The sequence below is a fragment of the Scyliorhinus torazame genome, chromosome 1 (assembly GCF_047496885.1).
Source record: "Scyliorhinus torazame isolate Kashiwa2021f chromosome 1, sScyTor2.1, whole genome shotgun sequence".
Taxonomy (NCBI): domain Eukaryota; kingdom Metazoa; phylum Chordata; class Chondrichthyes; order Carcharhiniformes; family Scyliorhinidae; genus Scyliorhinus; species Scyliorhinus torazame.
Genome location: NC_092707.1, coordinates 215,196,869 through 215,223,654, shown reverse-complemented (window position 1 = coordinate 215,223,654; position 26,786 = coordinate 215,196,869). Strand labels below are relative to the sequence as shown.

The following is a 26,786-nucleotide window of genomic DNA, read 5'->3' as shown; positions in this document are numbered from 1 at the left end:
TTTCAGTGGTGTGCTTTGTGCTGAGTTATATGCATCGTGTTTCTTTTGCTGCACCCTATAACCTGGGTTTATTTTGTGTTATTGATGAGGTCGCTATACTTGTTTACTGCTTATTTAAATGTTATGTCTGTCGTCTCCATCTAAAGTGGTTTAATTTACAAAACCACATGTTATAAGTGCCTTGGCCGGAATAATGTGACAAGGCGATACAAGATGAAGACTGCCGGTCTGTGGGGTACGGTGGAGGAGTTGTTAAGAATAAGGCACACAGGATCCTGGGTTTTGTAAACACAGTACGAAAACAAGGAAGTTATGCTGGACCTTTATGGCACAGTGGTTCAACTGGGAGTTTTATGTCCAACTGTGGAAGGATGTGAAGGCATTGCAGAGTATGCAGAAAAGATTCATGGGTGTTGGTCCAGCACTGAGAGAAGTTTCGTGGATAGGTTGATCAAACTGGAACAAGATATTTGGCGAAGAGTTGAGAGAGAAGCTGTTCCAATTGGCAGAAAAGTTGAGAACCAGAGGATACCAATCAAAGGTGATTGGTCAAAGAAGCAATGATGACACGATAAATCCTTTTATGCAGCAAGTAATTAGGATCTGGAATGCACTGCCTAATGGAGGCAGATTCAATTGTGCATTTCAAAGGGGAATTGAATAATTACCTGGAGAGAACATTGCAAGGCTGGATGAAAATGTGTGGGAGTGGGAGCTGAACATCCTACTGTTGACCCCCTTCTTTCACCTGAGGAAGGAGCAGCGCTCCGAAAGCAAGTGACATCGAAACAAACCTGTTGGACTTTTAACCTGGTGTTGTAAGACTTCTTATTGTGCTCACCCCAGTCCAACGCCGGCATCTCCACATCAATCCTACTGTTAACTGTAACTATTCTATGGTTTTATGAATAGGCGTGGAGCCTTGTAAATATTTCATGATGCACTCGTCCAGGAAAGTGGGGAATATTCCATTACGGTCAGCAGGCTTTGTATCGTCAGTAGGTTACTCTCTGCAGAATTCCTTCTGGCCTGCTCTTGTAACCACAGTATTTATATGGCTGGTCCAGTTCAGTCTGGTCAGTGGTAACCCCCAGGATGTTAATATAGGGGATTTATCAATGGTAATGCCATTGAATGTCAGTGAGATGGTTAGATTCTCTCTTTTTCTCCGGTGGGTACCAGAGCAATAGGTCAGAAGATGAGAATATTGAGGGAGAACTAGGGGGATGTAAAAGGGCTGGAGGAGCTGCGCTACTGGTTCGGGAGAATATCACAGCTGTATTGCGGGAGGACACCTCGGAGGGCAGCGAGGCTATATGGGTAGAGATCAGGAATAAGAAGGGTGCAGTCACAATGTTGGGAGTTTACTACAGGCCTCCCAACAGCCAGCGGGAGATAGAGGAGCAGATATGTAGACAGATTTTGGAAAGGAGTAAAAGCAACAGGGTTGTGATGGGAGACTTTAACTTCCCCAATATTGACTGGGACTCAGTTGGTGCTAGGGGCTTGGACGGGGCAGAGTTTGTAAGAGCATCCAGGAGGGCTTCTTAAAACAATATGTAGATAGTCCAACTAGGGAACGGGCTATACTGGACCTGGTTTTGGGGAATGAGCCCAGCCAGGTGGTTGGTATAAGTTTCAGTAGGGGAGCATTTCAAGAACTGTGACCACAATTCAGTAAGTTTAAAAGTGCTGGTGGACAAGGATAAGAGTGGTCCTGGGAATGTGCTAAATTGGGGGAAGGCTAATTATAACAATTTTAGGCGGGGGCTGAAGGACTTCGATTTGGTGCGGATGTTTGAGGGTAAATTAACATCTGACATGTGGGAGGCTATCAAATGTCAGTTGAAAGGAATTCAGGATCGGCATGTTCCTGTGAGGAAGAGAATAAATATGAAAAGTTTTGGGAACCTTGGATAACGGGAGATATTGTAGGCCACATCAAAAAGAAAAAGCAGGCATTTGTCAGGTCTAGAAGGCTGGGAACAGACAAAGCCTGTGGAATATAAGGAAAGTAGGAGGAACTTGAGCAAGGAGTCAGGAGGGCTAAAAGGGGTCACGAAAAGTCATTGGCAAATAGGGTCCAGATAACCTTTCACCCTCTTGTTAATCAAGAATCCATTTAGCTCTGCTTCTACTCCCGTTTAACATTGAATTCCAAAGACTCAACCCTCTGAGAGAAAAAATACCAGTCATCTCTGTTTAAAGTGAGTGATCCCTTATTTTTAAACAGTGACCCCAGTTCTAGATTTTCCCACATCCATCCTGTTAATGCCATTCAGGATCTTGTATGGTTCAATCAAGTTGCCTCCTATTCTTGTAAACTTCAGTGAACACAAGCCTCAGGTGTTCAAAAAGAAGCTCCGGACATCAATAATAATGAGTGTCACAAGTAGGCTTACATTATACGCTGCAATTAAGTTACTGTGAAAATCCCTAGTTGCCACACTACGGCGCCAGTTTGGGTACACTGAAGGAGAATTCAGCATTTACAATTCACCTAACAAGCCTGTCTTTCAGGACTTGTAGGGGGAGAACGTGCAGACTCCACACAGACAGTGATCCAAGCTGGGAATCGAACTTGGGTCCCTTCTGCTGTGTAGCAACAGTGCTAACCACTGTGCTACAGTGGTTGTGGTATTTTCCACATTCTATGAAGCTATCTCAACCCATGTATTTGACGCAGTTGGGATTCTTTAATATGACTTGGAAATTGCATAAACAAGCAACTTTTGTGCACTGCATAGATATTTATATTTTTAAATTGAAATATATTGGATATGTTATTAACATTAAGTTAGGAACCTCATCTGTACTGCACTGCAGATGACATTTTCCGAGATGTAGGCGGCTAGATACAGCACTTGGGGAAAATGGGATCAAAGGCTATGGGGAGAAAGCAAGATTAGGCTATTGAGTTGAATGATCGTGATGAATGGCAGCGCAGGCTCGAAGGACCAAAAGGCCTCCTGCTCCAATCTTCTATGTTTCCACATCTGCACTTACAGATCACCCACAGGAGTGTGTTCCAGGAGATTGCACAGCCATGGCATGTGATATTCTGTGAGCTGGTTATGGGGATTGGGGCAAGATTGAACTATGGCAGTTAGTTTCTATTCTCTTCGGCACTCTCCTTGTTGGATTTCAGCACCCCATGATACTGACAGAATCGGGTCCGTCAGCACTAAAAATATTTTTGTTGTTCTCCAACCTGCACCCTTCCTATCCTAGGTGCTGAGACTCCTCTCTGTAAATTTGTAGAGTGCAGCCGAGAAAGAGCTTTGGTTAAACACAACAAAATGCTCATAAAAGTGAAGTTAGTTACAAATTGGAATTTCTGTAGCAGTTCCCATGATCATCCATGTTTACTTTTCAATGAATAACTTGTCATCGGGTAAGAATATTTCTCGTAACATAGAACATACAACATAGAACAATACAGCGCAGTACAGGCCCTTCGGCCCACGATGTTGCACCGAAACAAAAGCCATCTAACCTACACTATGCCATTATCATCCATATGTTTATCCAATAAACTTTTAAATGCCCTCAATGTTGGCGAGTTCACTACTGTAGCAGGTAGGGCATTCCACGGCCTCACTACTCTTTGCGTAAAGAACCTACCTCTGACCTCTGTCCTATATCTATTACCCCTCAGTTTAAAGTTATGTCCCCTCGTGCCAGCCATATCCATCCGCGGGAGAAGGCTCTCACTGTCCACCCTATCCAACCCCCTGATCATTTTGTATGCCTCTATTAAGTCTCCTCTTAACCTTCTTCTCTCCAACGAAAACAACCTCAAGTCCATCAGCCTTTCCTCATAAGATTTTCCCTCCATACCAGGCAACATCCTGGTAAATCTCCTCTGCACCCGCTCCAAAGCCTCCACGTCCTTCCTATAATGCGGTGACCAGAACTGTACGCAATACTCCAAATGCGGCCGGACCAGAGTTCTGTACAGCTGCAACATGACCTCCCGACTCCGGAACTCAATCCCTCTACCAATAAAGGCCAACACTCCATAGGCCTTCTTCACAACCCTATCAACCTGGGTGGCAACTTTCAGGGATCTATGTACATGGACACCTAGATCCCTCTGCTCATCCACACTTTCAAGAACTTTACCATTAGCCAAATATTCCGCATTCCTGTTATTCCTTCCAAAGTGAATCACCTCACACTTCTCTACATTAAACTCCATTTGCCACCTTTCAACCCAGTAACATGGTGTGTATTAATACAAGTGCTCTCTCTCTATAATTTATTTGATCTCTAGAGGAGTTTTGAATTATTTTGCCTTTTTTATTCCCAGAAATGGAAAAGGTTCAGAAGGGAGAGAAGAAAGAGGAGGAAAAGAGATTTCTTGATGTCCTGACACAGAAGAACATCAAGCTTTCTGAGCGATGTCTGATTCCGATTGCGCAGTTCCCCAAGGTAAGGTCTCTGATGCACTGCATGTATCTTAGTTTGGAGTTGGAGCAGTGCTTTGCAATTCTGATGCTTTGGGAGCAAGGATTTTGATTTGCTGGTGGGGGTGAGATTAGTGCTTGTGCGATTGTCCATTCATTCATGGTGTGTTGTGCAGTATGATTGCTCAGCATTGTTTTGGTTCTGCTGATAGTGCTACTGTGTTGTTGTGGCTTCGGGGGCGGGGGGACTCATACTTCAGTACGTTGTCTGCTGACACCACAGCGATAACATGTGGAGCACAAGAGGGTGAGCAATGTGCCATTCACTGGAAAGGGTGTGACATTTCCAAAGTCCCCTTTGGCGCCTGCTTAAATTTAACTTGTGTCCCAACAACCTCCAGTAAATGTTAAGGTACCAATTATTTTTAAATGGGTGATGGACATTAAGACCCAGGGGATTTGGGGAGCTCTGACTTAATCCTGACTACCTGTAAAATACAGCAATGGTGGTAGCATAGCGTATCTCGTTTCATGGCATTATTCCAAAATTGGAATAATTTATTAAGGGGATCCATTATTTCCACAACTTACCCTGTGTCCATTTATGCCATGGTGCACTTGAATGGCATACGTGCTTGATCTTTGGCAGTGTTTCTGAGGGAGAAATAAGGATAAATTAATCCCAAACTGTCTTATCTAAGCTAGTTGAATTTTGGGGAACTTGCTGTACCTGGAATGAAGCTTGGTGAATCTTTTCCTCTTTCCCCACTCAATGCTAAATGTTTCAAGATGAGGGTGGGGGGAAGAAATGAAGAGAAAACATTATGCTTTTCATTGGTTTGTGATGTGAACTTCATGTGAGTAGTTATCTTCTAAGTTGAATGGTTTAACGAAAAGACAATCTCATTAATTTTAGCTCCTTTCATGGCCTTAAGATGTCCCCAAAATGCTTTATAACCAATACTTTTTTGAAATGTGATCTTTGTTGTAATGAAGTTCTGCATTAATTTGCCATGCTTTTACAGTTCAACTTTGTAGGGAAACTGCTTGGACCTAGAGGAAATTCATTAAAGAGGCTACAGGAAGATACTGGCACAAAAATGTCCATCCTTGGCAAAGGCTCGATGAGAGATAAGTCTAAGGTACAAAAACTGTGTTGGACAGGAATGATTTGATGATCAATATACAATCTCATTGGGATTGTAGATGGGTTAGAAAGGTTGTGCCCCAGTTGAATCCTTTGGAACATGATCAGTGTGGCCACTTTATTCAAACTTCTGAAATTCATGTCCGGGTGCAACTGTTCCTGTAGAATGGTTGATTCAGTTTTGCATAAACTTGTCAAAACATTTTAAGTTCAGGTGGTGTGAACTGAGTGAGTTGGTGTTAAAATATTGTAGACATGAGAATGAGTGTAATTTATGTCTGCATATGATTCACGATTATTTGCAGAAGGAGAATAGATGGTGTTAAGTTTGATCTCCACTTGGCGATTTATGATCTCTGACGTACTGACAGGGACATAATAGTTTGCTTTCATAAATGTGAAAAGGAGAGGGGAAGATTAGCCTGGGCTCTGATTACTGATTATTGTGTATGCCCCCAGTGCAGATGAGGGTTTAAATTGATCACCTTTCCCTCCATGAGTGAATTGCATATTGAAGAGCAGTAATTACTTGTAGGTGATACCAAGGTTGGCTGCTGTCAGTAGGCCAGTGTACCCTGGCAGAACAACCCACTTTACATTAGGAAAATCCTTGAATCAATGAAATGGTTTAACATACTGTTGTCAAGATCATCAACAAATCATAGCAATTTGGCATCTGATCAGTGCCAGTGCTCAGCTATGCATGATGTTCAGTATCTGTTGTTAAATACAAATGTTTTTTCCTTTCCATCTCATCAGGAAGATGAACTTCGTAAAGGAGGAGAAGCTAAATATGCACATCTGAACAATGACCTGCATGTTCTTGTTGAAGTCTTCGCTCCCCCAACCGAGGCCTATTCACGAATGTACCATGCCATGGAGGAGCTTAAAAAATTCCTTATTCCCGTGAGTCATTATTTAATCTTGATCGTCAGATTCAGGCTGCAGCTTGTTTCCAAATGTCAACTTTGCTCCCTTTCCCCATTGCACCAATCCCAAAATGGAGGGAATCAATGAATGGGGGTGGTTGTGCCTTTCATATTGTAGTCTTGAGCTGCTTATGTTCAGTGGTCGAAATGTGGAGTGAGTACAGGCCAATTTGACTTTCACATTTTAGCTTGGATTCACTGAAAAGCAGATTCAGATTTGTCCAAGTAGGATAACTGCAGAAAAGCCCATAGCTGGAACATTGTGATGACGTATCAAGTCTGTGACAGGGAGCCAGTGGGATGGATTTATTTCCTTACTCAATTACAGTGTCTGTTAAACATGCATTTAATACTTCTCGCACTTCATTACAAATTCTCATTAGCTCGATCCTTACACAACAGTAATTAGATTTTGCAAATATGCCTTTTACACCACTGGGATTAGTATGCATGGAAGCAAGACCTTTGATTGAAGGTCAGCTGAAATCTGCTTCATAGCAAATTAGGTTTTGTCATAATTTTGTTGGTTAGAATGCTCCTGTGGAGAAATCTGCTACGTTTGAAGACTAGTTTTACATACTAGCATTTTTACTGATTGTGTTTTCAATTATGTTTCTATTTATAACGGGGAGATGATCCTTTTGAATGGAACACTTTTTGGTTTTCTATCACATGTAGTTTCCTAGCTCTAGGACTGCAGGCTTAAGACCAGAGCAAAGTTCTCCCTTGACTGTACACTTCAACCTGAGAAGAAGGCCATTGCAACTTTCCACATGCATGAGCCATACCCCTACATGGTGGGGACCCAGTCAAGTCTTATTGCAGCAGGGAGGGGGATTTCATTCCATCCGTTGGGCTCAAACTGGGCAAAATATTTAAATCAAAGTTGTATAAATGGGTAGTTGAATTGGAAGTTTAATTAAAAATCTTCACGATTAAGTGTGATTTTTACAAATACATTGTTTATCTGACAAATAAGTCCTTTGTAACAAGGAGGATGGTGTTGTGTATTTTCTTTGACTGCTTTCCCCACTGCAGCCACAAATATGAGAGACTGAGCTTGCCTCCTGGGAGTTGGGCAAATAGATGTTGCGGCTCTGTTAGGCATATGTCAATTCCCTGTCCATCCGCCCTCCCGTGCCAAAACCTCAAACACACTTAGGAAAGAAGTGAGGAGTTAATGCCATTGGATTCAGCAGGTCTCGTCAGCGGAATGTATGCATATTTCAGCTTGAGTTAATTTTATTCTGAGACAGCGGCAGTCTTCTGTATTCTGAAGTGATTGCTGTAATAAACATCCATGAAATTCCCGAACATTGGAAGACCAAGGATGGGGTTCAATTTAATGCTAATTATAGAAAAGTCCATTATCTATTGGGCTCTATCTATTATACTCTAGGGAGAGATTTTAAAAACTGTATCGGATGACAAATGGGATAGCTGTGTAACACAGTGAGAAAGCAAAAATGGTGCACACACCACATTGCTGGATTTAATAATCAGCGTGTCATCTGCTCAAGTCCCCTTCAAAATTGTGTAAACTTATTGTCTTGGTTCTTTCATATTGCATTTAGAAGCTCTTAGAACTGTAGCTTGCTGTTGCCTTAATCACTTCTTCCGTCGCTGAAAACCCTCCTTAATCCGACTAAGTCTTCAGACAGCCCTTAATTGGGCTACTGTATGTTCTACATTTAATCCACATTGACTTATTCTCCTGCTACCTATTTCTATGGTGTTTTCTGTTCTGTACTAAATGACCATTAATTCTGCTGTACATTGCATGTGTTGTGTTGGAGAGGTGTGATGTCGAGGTGAATATTGCAGCATTATTGCATTACTGCAATTTTAGTCCTGAAAATCTGTTGATGCCGGAATGGCAACGGGGTTCAATGTTTATAAAACTAATTTTCAGTCAATTGTAATAAGCATGCTCAAATGAGAACGACCAACACACTGATGCACTGCTGAAATGCTCATGCTTTGGAATGAAGTGTAGGTTGAAGAGGACTGTAATCCTGGAGGGGACAGCAAGGCTTCACAGTTATTGTTGTCATGGTTTACTGATTTTGGATTGTTAGAATTAAGCATGATGTACTGTGTTCGGCACTGATTCTCCAATCAATCCAGTGGTGTGCATAAACTGTTAGACCCAAAGCTGCCAGCATTTGTAAACTGATGGGAATTTGGGCTCTTTAGTAGTGCAAGCTTTAAAAAGGAAACAAATGTTTGCAAAGTTGTTGACAATTTTGAATGTTCAGTAAGTATGTAGCAATAGGAGCAGTAGCTTCTTCAAGCCTGCTCCAGTGTTCAGTAAAATCATGAATGATCATCTACCTCAGCTACACCTTTCTGCACTGTAGTAGAATCCCTTAATTCCAAAAAATCTAGCAATATATTTTGACGTAATCCGTGACTGAATGTTCTATGCACAGTCTGGTGCATAGAATTTCAATGATTATGAACCCTGTTCTCCATTTCAGTCCTAAATGACTGACCCTTGTATTTGAGTCTGATCTTGTATTGTAGACTCCCCAACTAGAGGAAACACTTTCCCAGCATCTACACTATCAGGTCCCTGAAGAATTTTATGCTTTAATTAGCTCACCCCTCATTCTTCTAAATTTAGATCTAGTCTACTCTACTTCTCCTTGTCTGTCATCCCAGAAATTAATCTAATGAGCCTTTGTTGAACTCGCTCTAAGGCAATTGTATCCTTAGGTGTGGAGACCAAAACTCCACACCGTGCTCCCAAGTATGGTGTTTTCATTTTTGTACTCTAATTCCTTTGTAGTAAGGGGGGTATCTTCCTATATACCTTTTAATTTCCTAATTGCTTGCGGTACTTGCATATATCTGACACAGGAGATGACAACTATGAACTGATTATAGCAAGATGCATTAAAACTAAAGTTGTTAACTGTAAACTTGTGCGCAATGGTAAAGTGGCCAGTAAGTCAGCCACAGGAATGTAGGCAGGAGAGAAAAGAAAATAGCACTGGTTGCTTACTGAGAGCTCTGATCGACAAAGAATTACATGCTAGATGTGGTGTTGAAAGGCTGGTGCCATAACATAATTATTTTTCTGTATTTATAATTATTTATGTAATCACTTTAACAGGACTACAATGATGAAATAAGGCAGGAGCAGTTAACTGAGCTGGCGTACTTGAATGGTGGGCAAGAAGCTTCTCGTGGGAGAGGTGTACGTGGCCGTGGAGCTCCACCTGTACCACTTGCAAGGTAACAGTTACATAATGGTTGAGTTGAAAAAGCTCAGCATCTGAAATATACATCTTCAGCCCAGTAGAGCTCACTGATCAGGTGTAAGAGTCAAAGCTGTTTCCCCCCACCCCTCAAATCCAACAACCAATTCCTTAATGTCGGCACACTGAATTAGAACCATAGAATTGTTACCGTGCAGAAGGAGGCCATTCGGCCAATCGAGTCTGCACCAACCCTCTTAAGGAGCACCCTACTTAGACCCACTCTCCTGGCCTATCTCTGTAACCCCATAGCCCCACCTAACCTGCACTTTCCTGTACATTAAGTGGCAATTTATCATGGCCAATCCACTTCATCACATCTTCGTACTGTGGGAGGAAACCGGAACACACAGAGTAGACCTATGCAGACATGGGGAGAAAGTGCAAACTCCACAGTCACCCAAAGCCGGAATTGAACGAGTCCCTGGCGTTGTGCGGCAGCATTGCTAACCACGTAAACGGCACCATTTCAGTAGCTGGCTTGCTTTAAATCGGCTACCTTAACACACAGGGAATCAAACATCGGGTCATACTGGCTTGTTTTGCTTTGTGCCACATTAAACAATTCAGTCACTACATTCTCAAATTCTGGAAATGTCTTCATTTTGCACCCTCGGAAACCTTCTGAAAGGCTGTTCAATCTACATTTTTATTCTTCCACAAGATTTAACAGAAAATAAACTTGCATCCAGATAATCTGATTTTCCTGCTGTTGAATGTCACTCTGGCTGTACATTGGACTGTATTGTCTGTGCTGATACTTCCATTTGTTATCAACAAAGCATCAACACAGAGTTAGAAATATGGGGGCCAGGGATCATATCCCTGTATTTTCAATTCCAATTTCCAAGGATATTGAACTGCGTGTTGGTGTGTTCACTCTCACTAAGGGTAATTGAGAGTTCACTCAAGGATCTTAAGTGGAATTTGTGCTTCTATCAGTGCAATGTTGCACTGCATCACTGAATCTTATTTTGTATCCAGACACTTGACTATCTTACGAATATTTCCCACTGTTGGTGATATAAATTTCATGAATGCTTCCAGGCATTGTATTTATGTCTGCCACTCTTTGATCCCCATGAGTTTACTTGTCTCGTCTTCCATCTGGGTCTCCATGTTACCACGCACTCAAAAGATTTCACTTTTGCTCATTGAGTGTTTCTGAGCAGTTAGAAACTTGACTCTCTACAAGTCTAATATAAACAGCATAAGTGTCACTAATTGTACCACAATATTAAGACCATAAGAACAGAATTAGGGCACAGCCAGTCAAGTCTGCTCTGCCATTCTCCTGTCTTCTCCCCATAACCCTCATCCTCATATTAATCCAGACCCTATCTAGCTCCGAATCCCTCCATCCCAGCAAAATCCGCCTCCGGGTCACCAGGGAGGCAAAGGCAAAAACGTCTCGCCTCCCGGATCTTCCGACACCAAATATTGCCATACAAAGAACAAAGAAATGTACAGCACAGGAACAGGCCCTTCGGCCCTCCAAGCCCGTGCCGACCATACTGCCCGACTAAACTACAATCTTCTACACTTCCTGGGTCCGTATCCTTCTATTCCCATCCTATTCATATATTTGTCAAGATGCCCCTTAAATGTCCCTATCGTCCCTGCCTCCACTACCTCCTCCGGTAGTGAGTTCCAGGCACCCACTACCCTCTGCGTAAAAAACTTGCCTCGTACATCTACTCTAAACTTTGCCCCTCTCACCTTAAACCTATGCCCCCTAGTAATTGACCCCTCTACCCTGGGGAAAAGCCTCTGACTATCCACTCTGTCTATGCCCCTCATAATTTTGTATACCTCTATCAGGTCGCCCCTCAACCTCCTTCGTTCCAGTGAGAACAAACCGAGTTTATTCAATCGCTCCTCATAGCTTATGCCCTCCATACCAGGCAACATTCTGGTAAATCTCTTCTGCACCCTCTCTAAAGCCTCCACATCCTTCTGGTAGTGTGGCGACCAGAATTGAACACTATACTCCAAGTGTGGCCTAACTAAGGTTCTATACAGCTGCAACATGACTTGCCAATTCTTATACTCAATGCCCCGGCCAATGAAGGCAAGCATGCCGTATGCCTTCTTGACTACCTTCTCCACCTGTGTAGCCCCTTTCAGTGATCTGTGGACCTGTACTCCTAGATCTCTTTGACTTTCAATACTCTTGAGGGTTCTACCATTCACTGTATATTCCCTACCTGCATTAGCCCTTCCAAAATGCATTACCTCACATTTGTCCAGGTTAAACTCCATCTGCCATCTCTCCGCCCAAGTCTCCAGACAATCTAAATCCTGCTGTATCCTCAGACAGTCCTCATCGCTATCCGCAATTCCACCAACCTTTGTGTCGTCTGCAAACTTACTAATCAGACCAGTTACATTTTCCTCCAAATCATTTATATATACTACAAAGAGCAAAGGTCCCAGCACTGATCCCTGTGGAACACCACTGGTCACAGCCCTCCAATTAGAAAAGCATCCCTCCATTGCTACCCTCTGCCTTCTATGGCCTAGCCAGTTCTGTATCCACCTTGCCAGTTCACCCCTGATCCCGTGTGACTTCACCTTTTGTACTAGTCTACCATGAGGGACCTTGTCAAAGGCCTTACTGAAGTCCATATAGACAACATCTACTGCCCTACCTGCATCAATCATCTTAGTGACCTCCTCGAAAAACTCTATCAAGTTAGTGAGACACGACCTCCCCTTCACAAAACCGTGCTGCCTCTCACTAATACGTCCATTTGCTTCCAAATGGGAGTAGATCCTGTCTCGAAGAATTCTCTCCAGTAATTTCCCTACCACTGAAGTAAGGCTCACCGGCCTGTAGTTCCCGGGATTATCCCTGCCACCCTTCTTAAACAGAGGAACAACATTGGCTATTCTCCAGTCCTCCGGGACATCCCCTGAAGACAGCGAGGATCCAAAGATTTCTGTCAAGGCCTCAGCAATTTCCTCTCCAGCCTCCTTCAGTATTCTGGGGTAGATCCCATCCGGCCCTGGGGACTTATCTACCTTAATATTTTTTAAGACACCCAACACCTCGTCTTTTTGGATCACAATGTGACCCAGGCTATCTACACCCCCTTCTCCAGACTCAACATCTACCAATTCCTTCTCTTTGGTGAATACTGATGCAAAGTATTCATTTAGTACCTCGCCCATTTCCTCTGGCTCAACACATAGATTCCCTTGCCTATCCTTCAGTGGGCCAACCCTTTCCCTGGCTACCCTCTTGCTTTTTATGTAAGTGTAAAAAGCCTTGGGATTTTCCTTAACCCTATTTGCCAATGACTTTTCATGACCCCTTCTAGCCCTCCTGACTCCCTGCTTAAGTTCCTTCCTACTTTCCTTATATGCCACACAGGCTTCGTCTGTTCCCAGCCTTTTAGCCCTGACAAATGCCTCCTTTTTCTTTTTGACGAGGCCTACAATATCATTCGTCATCCAAGGTTCCCGAAAATTGCCGTATTTGTCTTTCTTCCTCACAGGAACATGCCTGTCCTGTATTCCTATCAACTGACACTTGAAAGCCTCCCACATGTCAGATGTTGATTTGCCCTCAAACATCCGCCCCCAATCTATGCTCTTCAGTTCCCGCCTAATATTGTTATAATTAGCCTTCCCCCAATTTAGCACATTCATCCTCGGACCACTCTTATCCTTGTCCACCAGTACTTTAAAACTTACTGAATTGTGGTCACTGTTACCGAAATGCTCCCCTACTGAAACATCTACCACCTGGCCGGGCTCATTCCCCAATACCAGGTCCAGTACCGCCTCTTCCCTAGTTGGACTGTTTACATATTGTTTTAAGAAGCCCTCCTGGATGCTCCTTACAAACTCTGCCCCGTCTAAGCCCCTGGCACTAAGTGAGTCCCAGTCAATATTGGGGAAGTTGAAGTCTCCCATCACCACAACCCTGTTGTTTTTACTCTTTTCCAAAATCTGTCTACCTATCTGCTCCTCTATCTCCCGCTGGCTGTTGGGAGGCCTGTAGTATACCCCCAACATTGTGACTGCACCCTTCTTATTCCTGATCTCTACCCATATAGCCTCACTGCCCTCTGAGGTGTCCTCTCGCTGTATAGCTGTGATACTCTCCTGAACAAGTAGCGCAACTCCGCCTCCCCTTTTACATCCCCCTCTATCCCGCCTGAAACATCTAAAACCTGGAACGTTTAGCTGCCAATCCTGCCCTTCCCTCAACCAGGTCTCTGTAATGGCAACAACATCATAGTTCCAAGTAGTAATCCAAGCTCTAAGTTCATCTGCCTTACCCGTAATGCTCCTTGCATTAAAACATATGCACTTCAGGCCACCAGACCCGCTGTGTTCAGCAACTTCTCCCCGTCTGCTCTGCCTCAGAGCCACACTGTCCATATTCCCTAGTTCTCCCTCAACGCTCTCACCTTCTGACCTATTGCTCCCGTGCCCACCCCCCTGCCACACTAGTTTAAACCCTCCCGTGTGACACTAGCAAATCTCGCGGCCAGGATATTTATGCCTCTCCGGTTTAGATGCAACCCGTCCATCTTATACAGGTCACACCTGCCCCGGAAGAGCTCCCAGTGGTCCAGATAACCGAAACCCTCCCTTCTACACCAGCTGTTTAGCCACGTGTTTGTCTGCTCTATCTTCCTATTTCTAGCCTCACTGGCACGTGGCACAGGGAGTAATCCCGAGATTACAACCCTCGAGGTCCTGTCTTTTAACTTTCTGCCTAGCTCCCTGAACTCCTGCTGCAGGACCTCATGCCTCTTCCTGCCTATGTCGTTAGTACCAATATGTACAACGACCTCTACCTGTTTGCCCTCCCCCTTCAGGATTCCCTCTACCCGTTCGGAGACATCCTGGACCCTGGCACCAGGGAGGCAACATACCATCCTGGAGTCTCTTTCACGTCCACAGAAGCGCCTATCTGTTCCCCTGACTATAGAGTCCCCTATAACTATTACTCTTCTGCGCTTTGACCCTCCCTTCTGAACATCAGAGCCAGCCGTGGTGCCACTGCTCTGGCTGCTGCTGTTTTCCCCTGATAGGCTATCCCCCCCGACAGTATCCAAAGGGGTATACCTGTTCGAGAGGGGGACAACCACAGGGGATTCCTGCACTGACTGCCTGCCCTTTCTGGTGGTCACCCATTTCTCTGCCTGCACCTTGGGTGTGACCACACTTACATAACTGCGATCTATGACGCTTTCCGCCACCTGCATGCTCCTAAGTGCATCCAATTGCTGCTCCAACCGAACCATGCGGTCTGTGAGGAGCTGCAGTTGGGTGCACTTTCTGCAGATGAAGCCATCCATCTCTGGACTCTGAGTAACAGTCCCTTCCAGGACCTCTGACATGACATCTGAGAATCCCCTCAGCTTTGGATACGGCTGAAACACGTGTATATGATTCGCCGGGCTTCCCCCACACTGCCCACATTTGTCCTCCACCTCCTCGCAACACCTCATCCGGGCCACAGTCATATGAGCCCTGTGGACCACCTTGAACTGGATCAGGCTAAGCTTGGCACACGACGAGGATGAATTGACTCTCAGGGCCATCTCCCATAGCCTGACTTCCAACTCTTCTCCTCTCCTCTCTCCACCCCCCCCCCCCCCCCCCCCCCCAAACCAACCCAGCCTCCCACTTCCTCTTCATCTCCCTGATTGGGGCCCCTTCCCTCTCCATCAATTCCTTATATATTTCTGAGACCCTCCCCTCCCCAACCCCTGTTTTTGACATCACCTTCTCCTGTAGTCCCCTTAGGGGAGGCGAGGAAAGCCTGCAACCTACCACCGGACAAAGTCCCGTACCTGCAGGTATCGGAATCCGTTCCCACCCGGCAACTCAAACTCCTCTAGGCTCGGGAAACCCTCCTCAATGAAGAGATCCCCAAATCTCTCGATCCCTGCCCGGTGCTACCTCCTAAAGCTTCCCCACCCCCCCAGAGCAAACCGGTGGTTATCACAGATCGGTGACCACACCGATGCCCCCTCCACTCCAGTCTCATGTGCTGCCTTCCATTGCTTCCACACTCTCAGGGCTGCCACTACCACTGGGCTTGTGGAGTACCGGGAACGGCAGAGGTGCCATTAACAGCCTCCAGACTCGTGCCCTTACAAGATGTCACCTCCAGTCGTTCCCACACCGACCCGACCCCACCCCCCCCCCCCAAACCCACTTTCTAACCATCGATATATTAGCCGCACAATAATAATTAATAAAGTCCGGAAGGGACAAGTCCCCCCTCCCCGCCCCCCCGTTCCAGAAGGACCTTCGTCACCCTCTGGGCCTTCCCAGCCCATATAAAACCCAAGATCGCCATGTTCATCTTCCTGAAAAATGCCTTGGGGATGTAGACTGGGAGACACTGAAACACACAAATAGCAATCTCGGGAGGACTGTCACCTTCACAGTGCCACCTGTGGAAGTCTCCTTTCATTTGCTCGATCGCCCTGCCCAAAATTTAACTTATGCCACCTGAATCCCAAGGTACTTAAAACTCCTTCCCACCACTTTAAACGGCATCTCCCTCAGTCCCCTCTCCTGGCCCTTGTCTGGATCGTGAAGACCTCGCTCTTGCTCATGTTTAATTTCTAACCTGAGAACCGATCAAATTCCGCCAATATCCCCATAATTCCTGCAATTCCCCCCAACGGGTCTGCCCATAATTCCTGCAATTCCCCCCAACGGGTCTGTTATGTAAAGAAGCAAATCGTCTGCATAGAGCGAGACCCTATGCTCCACTCCCCATCTCACTTTCCCCTGCCAAATGTTCGATGACCTAAGCACCATTGCCAAGGCAAACAGTAATGGGGAGAGTGGACACCACTACCTTGACCCCATACACAGACTAAAATACTCTGACCGAACCTGATTGGTCCTTACATTCGCCACTGGTGCCTAATAAAGCAGCCGGACCCAGTCCACGCATCCCTGCCCGAACCCAAACCCTCCCAGGACATCCCACAGGTATTTCCATTCTTCCCGATCAAAGGGTTTTTCTACATCCATGACCACCACCACCTCGACCTTGCCCCCCTCCACTGGCATCATTATCACGTTTAGGGGCCGTCTAATATTTGACGTCCCTTCACAAATCCCGCCTGGTCTTCCCTTATTATCCCCGGGACATAATCCTCTATGCGCGTGGCCAAGATCTTTGCCAGCAATTTTGCATCCACATTTAAAAGGGAGATCGGCCTATACGACTCAACTCTCCGGATCCTTATCCCGCTTCAAAATAAGGGAAACTGATGCCTGTGATAACATTGGGGGGAACACTCCCAACTCCTTAGACTCGTTAAAAGCCTTCACCAGGAACAGCCCAGCAACCCGGATTTTTTTTAATAGAACTCAATCAGGTATCCATCAGGTCCCGGGACCTTGCCTGATTGCATCGCCCCCCAACCCATCTATAACCTCCCCAAGCCCAATTGGGGCTCCCAAGCCTTCCACCAATCCCTCCTCCATCCTCGGGAACTCCAGCCCCCTCTAGAATCGCTTCATCGCCTCCTCCCCAGTTGGGGGTTCCAATTTATATAATCTACTGTAAGATTCCCGAACCACATCATTCACCCCCGCCGGATCCACCCCCCCCCCCCCCCCCCCGTATCTCTTTTCCATTCTCTCTCGCCGCCGCCTGTTTCCTCAGCTGGTACGCCAGCATCCTGCTGGCTTTTCCCACATATTCATAGACCGCCCCATTTGACCCTCCTCAGCTGTCCCTCTGCCTTGCCTGTGGACAGGAGCCCAAATTCCAATTATAGTCTCTTGACGCTCCTTGAGAGGCCCATCACCTGGAGACTCCGCATACCTCCTGTCCACCTGTATAATTTCGCCGACCAGCCTGTCCAGCTCCGCCCGTTCAGCCTTCTCCTTATGGGCCTGAATTGAAATGAGTTCTCTCCTCTCTCTCTTTCCCCCCCCCCCCACCCCCACCCACCCATATAACTGCCGTCAGTACCTCCCACACCACCCCTGCTGAGATCTCACCCGTGTCATTGATCGTTATGTATCCCCGAATGGCCTCCCTCAGCCGCTCGCACACTTCATCCTCCGCTTGCAGCCCTATATCTAACCTCCATTGTGGCCCCTGGGTCTTTCCTTTGCTAACTTGCAGGTCTACCCAGTGTGGGGCATGGTCTTGACACCACAATTGCTGAATATTCAGATCCACCACCTCAGCCAGCAGCATTTTGTCCAGCACAAAAGTCTATGTGGGAATACACCTTATGCTCGTGGGAGTAGAATGAAAACTCCTTACTCCTTGGCCTCCCGAACCTCCACAGATCCCCCCCCCCCCCCCCCCCCCCATGCGCTCCATGAACCCCCACAGCTCCTTTGCCAGAGGTGACACCTTTCTAGCCCTGGGACTCGACCAGCCTCTGATCCAGGACCGTGTTAAAGTCTTCCCCCCTTAATCAGTCGATGTGAATCCAGATCCGGGATCTTCCCCAGCACCCTCCTAACAAATTCAGCATCATCCCAGTTTGGGGCATATATATTCACCAATACCACGGCCATTCCCTCCAACTTCCCACTAACCATAATGAATCTACCCCCCCCGGGTCAGCCTCTATCTTCCCCACCTTCAATGCCACGCATTTATTGACCAGGACTGCTACCCCCCCCCTTGTTTTAAAGTCCAATCTCGAATGGAACACCTGCCAGTCCCATCCCTTCCTCAACCTAATCTAGTCTCCCAGCTTCAGATGTGTCTCCTGCAACATGGCCACGTCTGCCTTCAGCTGCCTCAAGTGCACGAACACATGGGCCCTATTGACTGGCCCATTCACTCCACGAAGGTTCCACATTACCAGCCTAGTTGGGGAGCACCCCCCCCCCCCCCCGATCAACCATAACCGCTCCTAGGCCCGTCTTTGGCCCAGGTCCCGCACCTCTCCTGGCCCTCCGGTAACGGCCGCCATCGACCCTCCTCCACCACCTTGAAAGTTCCCTCAGCGTCAGCAGTCTAGTTCCCCGTCCCCTCCCATCCCATCGGTCTTCAGCTCACCCCCCACTTTGCTTCCATGAGCTAGCCTGGCAGCTTCCGCCCTTGACGCCGACCATCTTAGGGGGGTTCCTCTCCCCCCCCCCCCCCCCCCCCCAACCAACTCTTAGTGCAAACAATCAAAGGCAAGAAGCAAAAACCAACAAAAAATCCTTCCCAAGGTCCCAAATTTCCTGCAACAATCCGGCGTAAAAGCCACAAAAAGACCACCATGAGTGGGAGCTGCCTAATGTGCGACCTTTCACTCCATGGCCGCCACCGTCTGCATTTGCCTTCCTAACTGCCAACTGAACCTGCATGTTAACCCTAAGAGCATCCTGAACTGGGACCCCTAAGTCGCTTTGTGCTTCTGATTTCTGAAGCCTTTTCCCATTTAGAAACGGTAGCACAGTGCTTAGCACTGTTGCTTTACATCACCAGGGACCCGGGTTTGATTCCTGGCTTTGGTCATTGTCTGTGTCACAAGTAGGCTTACACTGCAATGAAGTTACTGTGAAAAGCCCCTAGTCGCCACATTGTGGCGCCTGTTTGAGTACACAAAGGGAGAATTCAGAATGTCCAATTCACCTAATAGCACGTCTTTTGGAACTTGTGGGAGGAAACCGGAGCACCCGGAGGAAACCCATGCAGACACGGGGAGAACGTGCAGACTCCACAGACAGTGACCCAAGCCGGGGATCGACCCTGGAGCTGTGAAGCAACAGTGCTACCGTGCTGCGCACTTCTAAGTACACTGCGACTTCATCCTTAATAATAGACTCTAAAATCTTGCCAACGCCCGAAGTCAGGCTAGCCGACCAATAATTTCCTGTATTCTGCCACCTTCTTAAATGGGTGTTACATCAGCCATTTTCCAATCCTCTGAAACCCTCCCTGACTCCAGTTTTCCTGAAAGATCACCATCAATGCTTCCACAATCTCCTTGGCTATTTCCTTTAGAACCCTGGGGTTTAGTCCATCTGGTCCAGGTGATTTACCCACCTTTGGATCTTTCAGTTTCGCAGCACATTCTCCTTAGTGATGACCACTATGTTCACCTCTGCCCCCCTGGTTCTCTTGAAGTTCTGGTATGCCCCTGATGTCTTCCACTATGAAGACTGATGCAAAGTACCTATTCAGTTCCTCTGTCATTTCTTTGGTCCCTATTACTACTTTTGCAGCCTTATTTTCCAATGTCTATTCTTGCCTCTCTTACCTTTTATACATCGCAAAACTTTTCCTATCTTTTCTATTACTAGCTAGCTTACACTCCTATATCATCTTCTCCCTTATTGCTTTTTTAGTTGTCCTCTGCTTGCTTTTAAAGGCTTCCCAATCCTCTGGCTTCCCACTAATCCTCACCACATTGTATGCTTTTTCCTTTGCTTTTATATTCTCTTTGACTTCACTTGTCAGCCATGGATGCCTTGTCCTCCCCTTAGCATATTTCCTTCTCCTTGAGATGAATTTCTGTTGTGCCTCCTGAGTAACCCCAAAAACTCCAAGAAGTCTTACAACACCAGATTAAAGTCCAACAGGTTTGTTTCAGATCACTAGCTTTCGGAGCACTGCTCCTTGGTGGGGGATGAATGTAATGCAACGTAGAACATACAGTGCAGAAGGAGGTCATTCGGCCCATCAAGTCTTCACCGACCCACTTTAGCCCTCATTTCCACCCTATCCCCGTAACCCAATAACCCCTCCTAACCTTTTTGGTCACTAAGGGCAATTTATCATGGCCAATCCACCTAACCCGCACATCTTTGGACTTTAATCCAAGATCCTGGTTGAGGCCGTACTCGTGTGTTTCTGGAACATACCTCTTCATTCACCTGAGGAAGGAGCAGTGCTCCGAAAGCTAGTGATTTGAAACAAGCCTGTTGGACTTTAACCTGGTGTTGTAAGACTTCTTGCTCTACTCGCCCCAGTCCAGCGCCAGCATCTCCACACCAAAAACTCCTACCATTGCTGTTTCACTGTCCTTCCTGCTAGGCCCCTCTTGGCCAGCTCCTCCCTCATGTCTTTGTAGTTACCTTTGTTCAATTGTAAAACCATTACATCTGATTCCAACTTCTCCCCCTCAAACTGCAAGGTAAATTCTATCATATTGCGGTCACTAGCCCCTTCAGCTTAAGTTCCCTAATTAAGTCTGCCTCATTACACATCACCAAATCCAGTATTGCCTTGGGCTCTAACCACAAGCTTCTCCAAAAAAAACCATTGCCCCACATCCTGACTAATCGAGGTATTTTTTCCCTTTGTGATTCCTCAACTCTACCCACACAGATTCTGCGCCTTCCAACTCTATCGTTTATTGCTATCAAGAAGTTTGTTCCTTACTAACAATGCAACCCTATCAGCCACATCTGTGATTCCCACAACATCGTACCGGCCAATTTCAATGTATGAAACAAGCTCACTTACCTAGTTTTGTATACTGCACGCACTTAGGTACAACACCCTCGGTCCTGCATTAACCACCTCCCTTCTCATACTTGTCACCTTTTTTGCTCTGCCTGAATCCAGTAATTGGATTCTTGCCACCTTCTATACTCTCCGTTCTATTCCGTGTTCTGGAAACTTTACAAACCTCTCCTGAGCCCTCGGCCCCTTTAACTCGTTTAAAGTCCTCATCATTAACCTGCACTGTCACCTTCTCCTTTAACGTTGATCTATATAACTGAACCCCCTCCCTGAAGAGTCGCAATGTCCAAAGCTCAAAATCCAGCTCGACAACTGAGCCGGAGTTCCTCAAGCAACCAACTCTTACTACAGATATGTACACTGGGAACCACAGTGGGGTCCACCAGCTCCTAAATCATGCAGGGACAACACATCTTGGCCCTCCATCCTTATTTTTTTAAATTTGTTTTTTTGTTTACATTTAACTTTTCTTTATATCTTTATTTGATACCTCAATCTGAAAGAAACTTACAAACAGTAATTTATGGGTGGCGCAGTGGTTCGAACTGATGCCATCTGGGTTCGTTCCTGGCCCCAGGTCACTCTCTGTGAGGAGTTTGCACGTTTTTCCTGTATGTGCGTGGATCTCACCCCCACAACCCAAAGATGTGCAGGGTATGTGGATTGAGAACATAGAACATACAATGCAGAAGGAGGCCATTTGGCCCATCGGGTCTGAACTGACCCACTTAAGCCCTCACTTCCACCCTAATCCCATCTAATCTTTTTTGCACACTAAGGGCAATTTATCATGGCCAATCTACCTACGCTGCACATCTTTGGACTGTAGGAGGAAACCGGAGCACCCGGAGGAAACCCACGCAGACACTGGGAGAACGTGCAGGCTCCGCACAGACAGTGACCCAGCGGGGAATCGAACCTGGGTCCCTGGCGCTGTGAAGCCACATTGCTATTCACTTGTGCTGTGCTCGTTCGTGTTCTGGTCAGTTGTGCTCTGTGCACCACTTTGAGCTGCATTGTGCAGGAGGAGGTGGAGTTCGTCCTGCTCAGTGCTTCGCTCCAGAGTCCCCACCCTACCTCTGTCCCCAGTTCGTCCTCATTTTCATCTGGTTCCAATGAGTTTTTAAGTAAGTGTTGATCTCTTGGATTCTGCTGATGAAAGCTTTGAATTATCTGCTTCGTTTATTTGCACTTGTGGTAAAATAAGATTTACTTTGCACATTGAGAAACCAACTGGCAAGTGTAACATCTTCGTTTCTAGGGGCCGTGGTGCGGCGGCGGCGCCGCCACCTTCGACTCCGTATGGACCACGTGGTGCAATGACACGTGGAGCAGCTGTGAGAGGAGCACCTGGGGGGCGCAGGGAAGTGGCAAGTGGACGAGGTTCCACACCGGCGCAAAGGGGTGCCCCAGCCCCTCGGGCTCGGGGTGCACCTGCAGCATACAGACAGGCGCTGCATCCTCCACCTGCTCAAGAGAGCTATGATGAATATGTAAGTGCATAAAGATATGAGTTTTATTGTGTGTGGCTGTGGTGCATTTCTTGTATATTGTAAGCAGTGGGGGCATTTGGGACTTGTGTGTAACCCTTCCAGATATTCTGGTGGGAAAATTGGAGATAAAAACTGAAAGTGTTGGAAAAACTGCAGGCTGGCAGCATCTGTGAAGCTGGAAACAAGAGTCGACATTTCAAGTTCAATATGATTCTTCAGAACTCAGTAAATTGGAGATCAGGCCTGTGACATTGAATTTAATTGCTCCTAAGGTTTTGTGAATTATAATGCCAGCATCGGGTGAATCGCCATTCTGTATTGCATTGGGTTGCAAATTTAAGTGCTTAAAATGGAAGCTGTAATTGTATCAAGAAGGGACCAATTCTCCCATGTTTTTGTGCAAGCCAATAATGCCAGATTTGAAGTAAAACCAGCAGTCTCGTCTGACATAACTGACCTGGTCACAGCAAACAATATTTCAAAGTATTTATACCAACAAGAAATCTAGAGCCAGTGTTTTAAAAAGAATATTTGACATTGGAAAGCAACATCGTGTTCCTTGGTTTAAATAACATTCTGATAACTGGCCATTGCAGAATTTCTTGGTTTGCATGCAGATAGCTGCTTCAGTTGCTGCTGGTCCTGAGGAGAATATATTTGAGATGAATATTTATAGTTAATTCAGCTTTGGGTGCTATGTAGTTTTTAAATAGTTTTGCTGGAGTCTCGCCTCTCTTGTAGTGTTGAGTAGTTCTACACAATAGCATTGCAGGTATTTAATTATGGAAGAACTTTTCTTGCGCAAGTTATTTTTCATTCTGGAAGGGGAGCAAAACTGCTCCTAAATAAATTACTCTTGTTAAATCAGTAATGATGAATGTTGTGAATATGATACGCCGTTGGGAGTAACTGAAAATTTGTATTTAAACATTGCAGGGTTATGATGATGGATACGCAGAGCAGAATTATGACAGTTATGAAAACTATTATGACCAATCCCAAGGGTAAGTAGAGTTGGGGATTTTTGCTGAAGTAGAAGTGTGTTTTATATAAATTTGTGCTTCAGCTTATGACTACGCTTGCACTAATTAAATAGGAATTATGGTGATTTGGTACTTAAGTCTTGTAGGTTGCAAATTTTAAAGTGGGGCCTTTCATTGTAATTTATATCACTTCCCAGCAGGAACATTTCACTCTGTAATGTAAACTATCTACCACAAGCAAGTGTGGAATTCACTTGATTTCACTGGACAATGTTTGTGTTGCAGTGATGCGGGCCATCCTATCAGTAGGCAAATATCTCACCAATCAAATTCGTACCTCAAGTCTGTCCATTCAAATGCTATCGTTCTCCTGCAATTGGTTCTGAGTCAGAACCTTGGTTCTGGATTGAAAGTATTGCTGCTGTCTGAATTGTAGCCCAAGTCACCATGGGTCCACAGTGCTGATTGCATAAAATCAGAGACGTAGATACTCATTGCCTTTGTAGAACAGAGTTGACAGATGCATCACACTGCGATTTAGGTTATGATTAGGATTAGATCTGCATTTTTGTGGTCTGCATTATTTGCTGAATTCTGATACTGCAGTCTTTGGGGGAGGTGAAGCTATTTAAACATAAGCCATGGATTTTGTAATGGCATATTACCCATTTAATATGGAACCAAGATACTAGAGTTGCTTTTTAAAAAAAGTACTCAGCAAAGATTTAAATACATCACCTTGTGACTGTTTAAAAAATGTTTCTTTTTGCAGTGATGCTGAATATTTTGACTATGGACATGGAGAAGTGCAGGAAACCTACGAAGATTATGGTGAGTTACTCCATTGGAACTGGTCCAATGCTGCATCGATCATATGCATTTGAAAGTGAGAGTCGTAATTGATTTTTCTACCACATTGTTGTAAACCAGATGTACGATTGCCAGGCAACTAAGTGAATTAGTTCTTTGTTGAATTAATTTGCATGTGATCCACTGAGGTTTTACTACAGTTGTGCCAAGTGTAGCTACTGTCACATCAGTGGTGGCTGACCCTCGATTCGAGGATGACATCTACTCAGGTTTATGTTTTTCTGCGATGGGTCTTCACGTGAGTGAACAGGCCGATACGCAATCCACAGTCCTTTAGATACTTGGGGCAGGGTGCCTCACGATGAGTGGGATCTGGAGTTCAGGATTTTCTTCCTATTTTTTTTTTTTAACTGCTCTGCTGCCTCATTAAGACATTGGGCATGTTGTGATCATTTTGAATGATTGCTAGCAAGCTCTCAATGTCAATGTTATTGTGCTTCAAGGGGAGTGTGTCTGAAACGTTTTTGTCCTCGGAATGCTGGGAATCTGGGGTTTTGCCTGAATGTTTGTGGAACTGACTTCAGGGAGGACACAAATCTTTGTCTATCCTCCCATTGAATCCGGAGGATGGGGTGGAGGCACTACTGATGGAATTTCTCTTTCACTCTTGTGTATCACTGGTACACAGTCCAGATCTCACTGCAGTACATGAATGTGATAACAACAACTGCTCTGTACACTGACTTTAATTGACCTGTGTAAGTCTTTGTTGTCAAACATTCACCGTTGTAGTTTTCAAAAGATTGAGCCGTTGCAGCCGATCTGGTGCTGGATCCCTGACAATGGTGGCCTTTTGAATGAGGTGGCTGGCAATAGGAAATGCTTGACATATTCTGGAGCCTCCAACATGTATGGCAGTGTTTTTCAAACTTTTTTTGCCCAGGACCCATTTTTACCAACCGGCCATCCTTCGGGACCCACGTCGGCCGACCGAACATTGCGACCGACTTCATCGCTTACCTTTAATGCGCTAGGTGGGCCTGCTTTGGTCCTCACAACCTCATTACTTTGTCATTCAGTGTTACATTTCTGCTAAGGACTTCAATTGATGATTTAAGTTCTCGCTGCAGCTTTTTAAAAAGTCAAGATGTTTGTCCTTAAAGTTGCCATGCCTTCAAATACCTTTGAAATTTTTAGGGCTTTAATCTTTCATTTGCCAATACTTCCCTGCGCAACGCACATTGACTTTGCATCCTGATTTACATTGGCACAATTAATAAAACCATACCTCAAATCATCTATATACTGCTTTGTTCCTGATTTCAACGTCTTAATGGATTGTTCATCAGAGGCCCTGAAGCTCACACCAACACTGCTTTGTCCTGCCGTGTACTCTTCTGAGAAGCTGTCTCCAGCAGATTCAGTTGTGAGATCCTGGCTGTTTGTGTCTCTGGCCCTCGCTACCTTATTACAAACTGATCCATTTTCAGTTCTTCATGCATTCCTGCTGTTTGCATGCTGGCAGCTACAAAATGGAGGAATCTCTCCTACGATTTTGCGGATAAAGCACAGATCACGTGATGTCAGTGAACGTGCCAGGCGCATGACCTCCCCTCACTTGCCACTTCTGGTGGGAAGAGTCTGCTGTTTTTCAAAAGAAATTTGACGCTGGGACAGCGTGCTGGCATCAGGAGGAGACTATACTGGGTCAGTGCGCTGATGTCAGGAGGTGGCAGTCTGCCCCGCTGGGCGTCAGGCCTGCATACTGCCCGATCTGCCTGAGGGGGCATGCATTCGGACTGCATTCTCTTTCGTTCTAAACAGCACATGGCGTCCCATGAATTTTATTTGTGAAGACTGATAACTTGTAATACGCATTATAGTGACACGGTTGCAGAGGTTTCAAACATTCGCACAGATTTCACAAGAGAGTGAGACAGGTTCTTGAGCAAATTGTCATAGGGAGTGACAAGGTATTGGGAGGCTTAAAAGCTATAATGACTCAAATATGTCAGTGTGCAATAAAGCAGAATATGGAAGAAACAATACTAACAGGATGGCAAAATCGTACGACTATGAACAGGTTCCAAGACTAGAAGGAGATCGGAACCCGGAAATTATGAAGACAGAAACCGAGTTAGAACCTACAATAGGAAGATGAGCCCCAGAAATGCACAGGGTATGATAAATCGATGTGACTCTCAATACTATTATGCTTTCAACTGTCCAACACATTATAATAGTGTTTGAAGCGACACCTGACACGGAAGAGTCAGAAGAACAGTCGGACGCTCTTGTATTCCATTACTGACAAATAATATTTCAAGTACAGT

General features: G+C 45.5%; 1 protein-coding gene across 1 annotated transcript in view; it reads left to right on the top strand.

Moving 5' to 3' along the window:
• LOC140418778 (KH domain-containing, RNA-binding, signal transduction-associated protein 1-like) overlaps positions 1-26,786 on the top strand; it is a 40,406-nt gene that overhangs the window by 2,509 nt on the left and 11,111 nt on the right. The window contains exons 2-8 of the mRNA XM_072502400.1: positions 4,313-4,434; positions 5,435-5,551; positions 6,316-6,462; positions 9,604-9,725; positions 22,429-22,660; positions 23,597-23,664; positions 24,416-24,474. Of these exons, the coding sequence (XP_072358501.1) occupies positions 4,313-4,434; positions 5,435-5,551; positions 6,316-6,462; positions 9,604-9,725; positions 22,429-22,660; positions 23,597-23,664; positions 24,416-24,474 (867 nt within the window). The remainder of the gene's footprint in view (positions 1-4,312; positions 4,435-5,434; positions 5,552-6,315; positions 6,463-9,603; positions 9,726-22,428; positions 22,661-23,596; positions 23,665-24,415; positions 24,475-26,786) is intronic.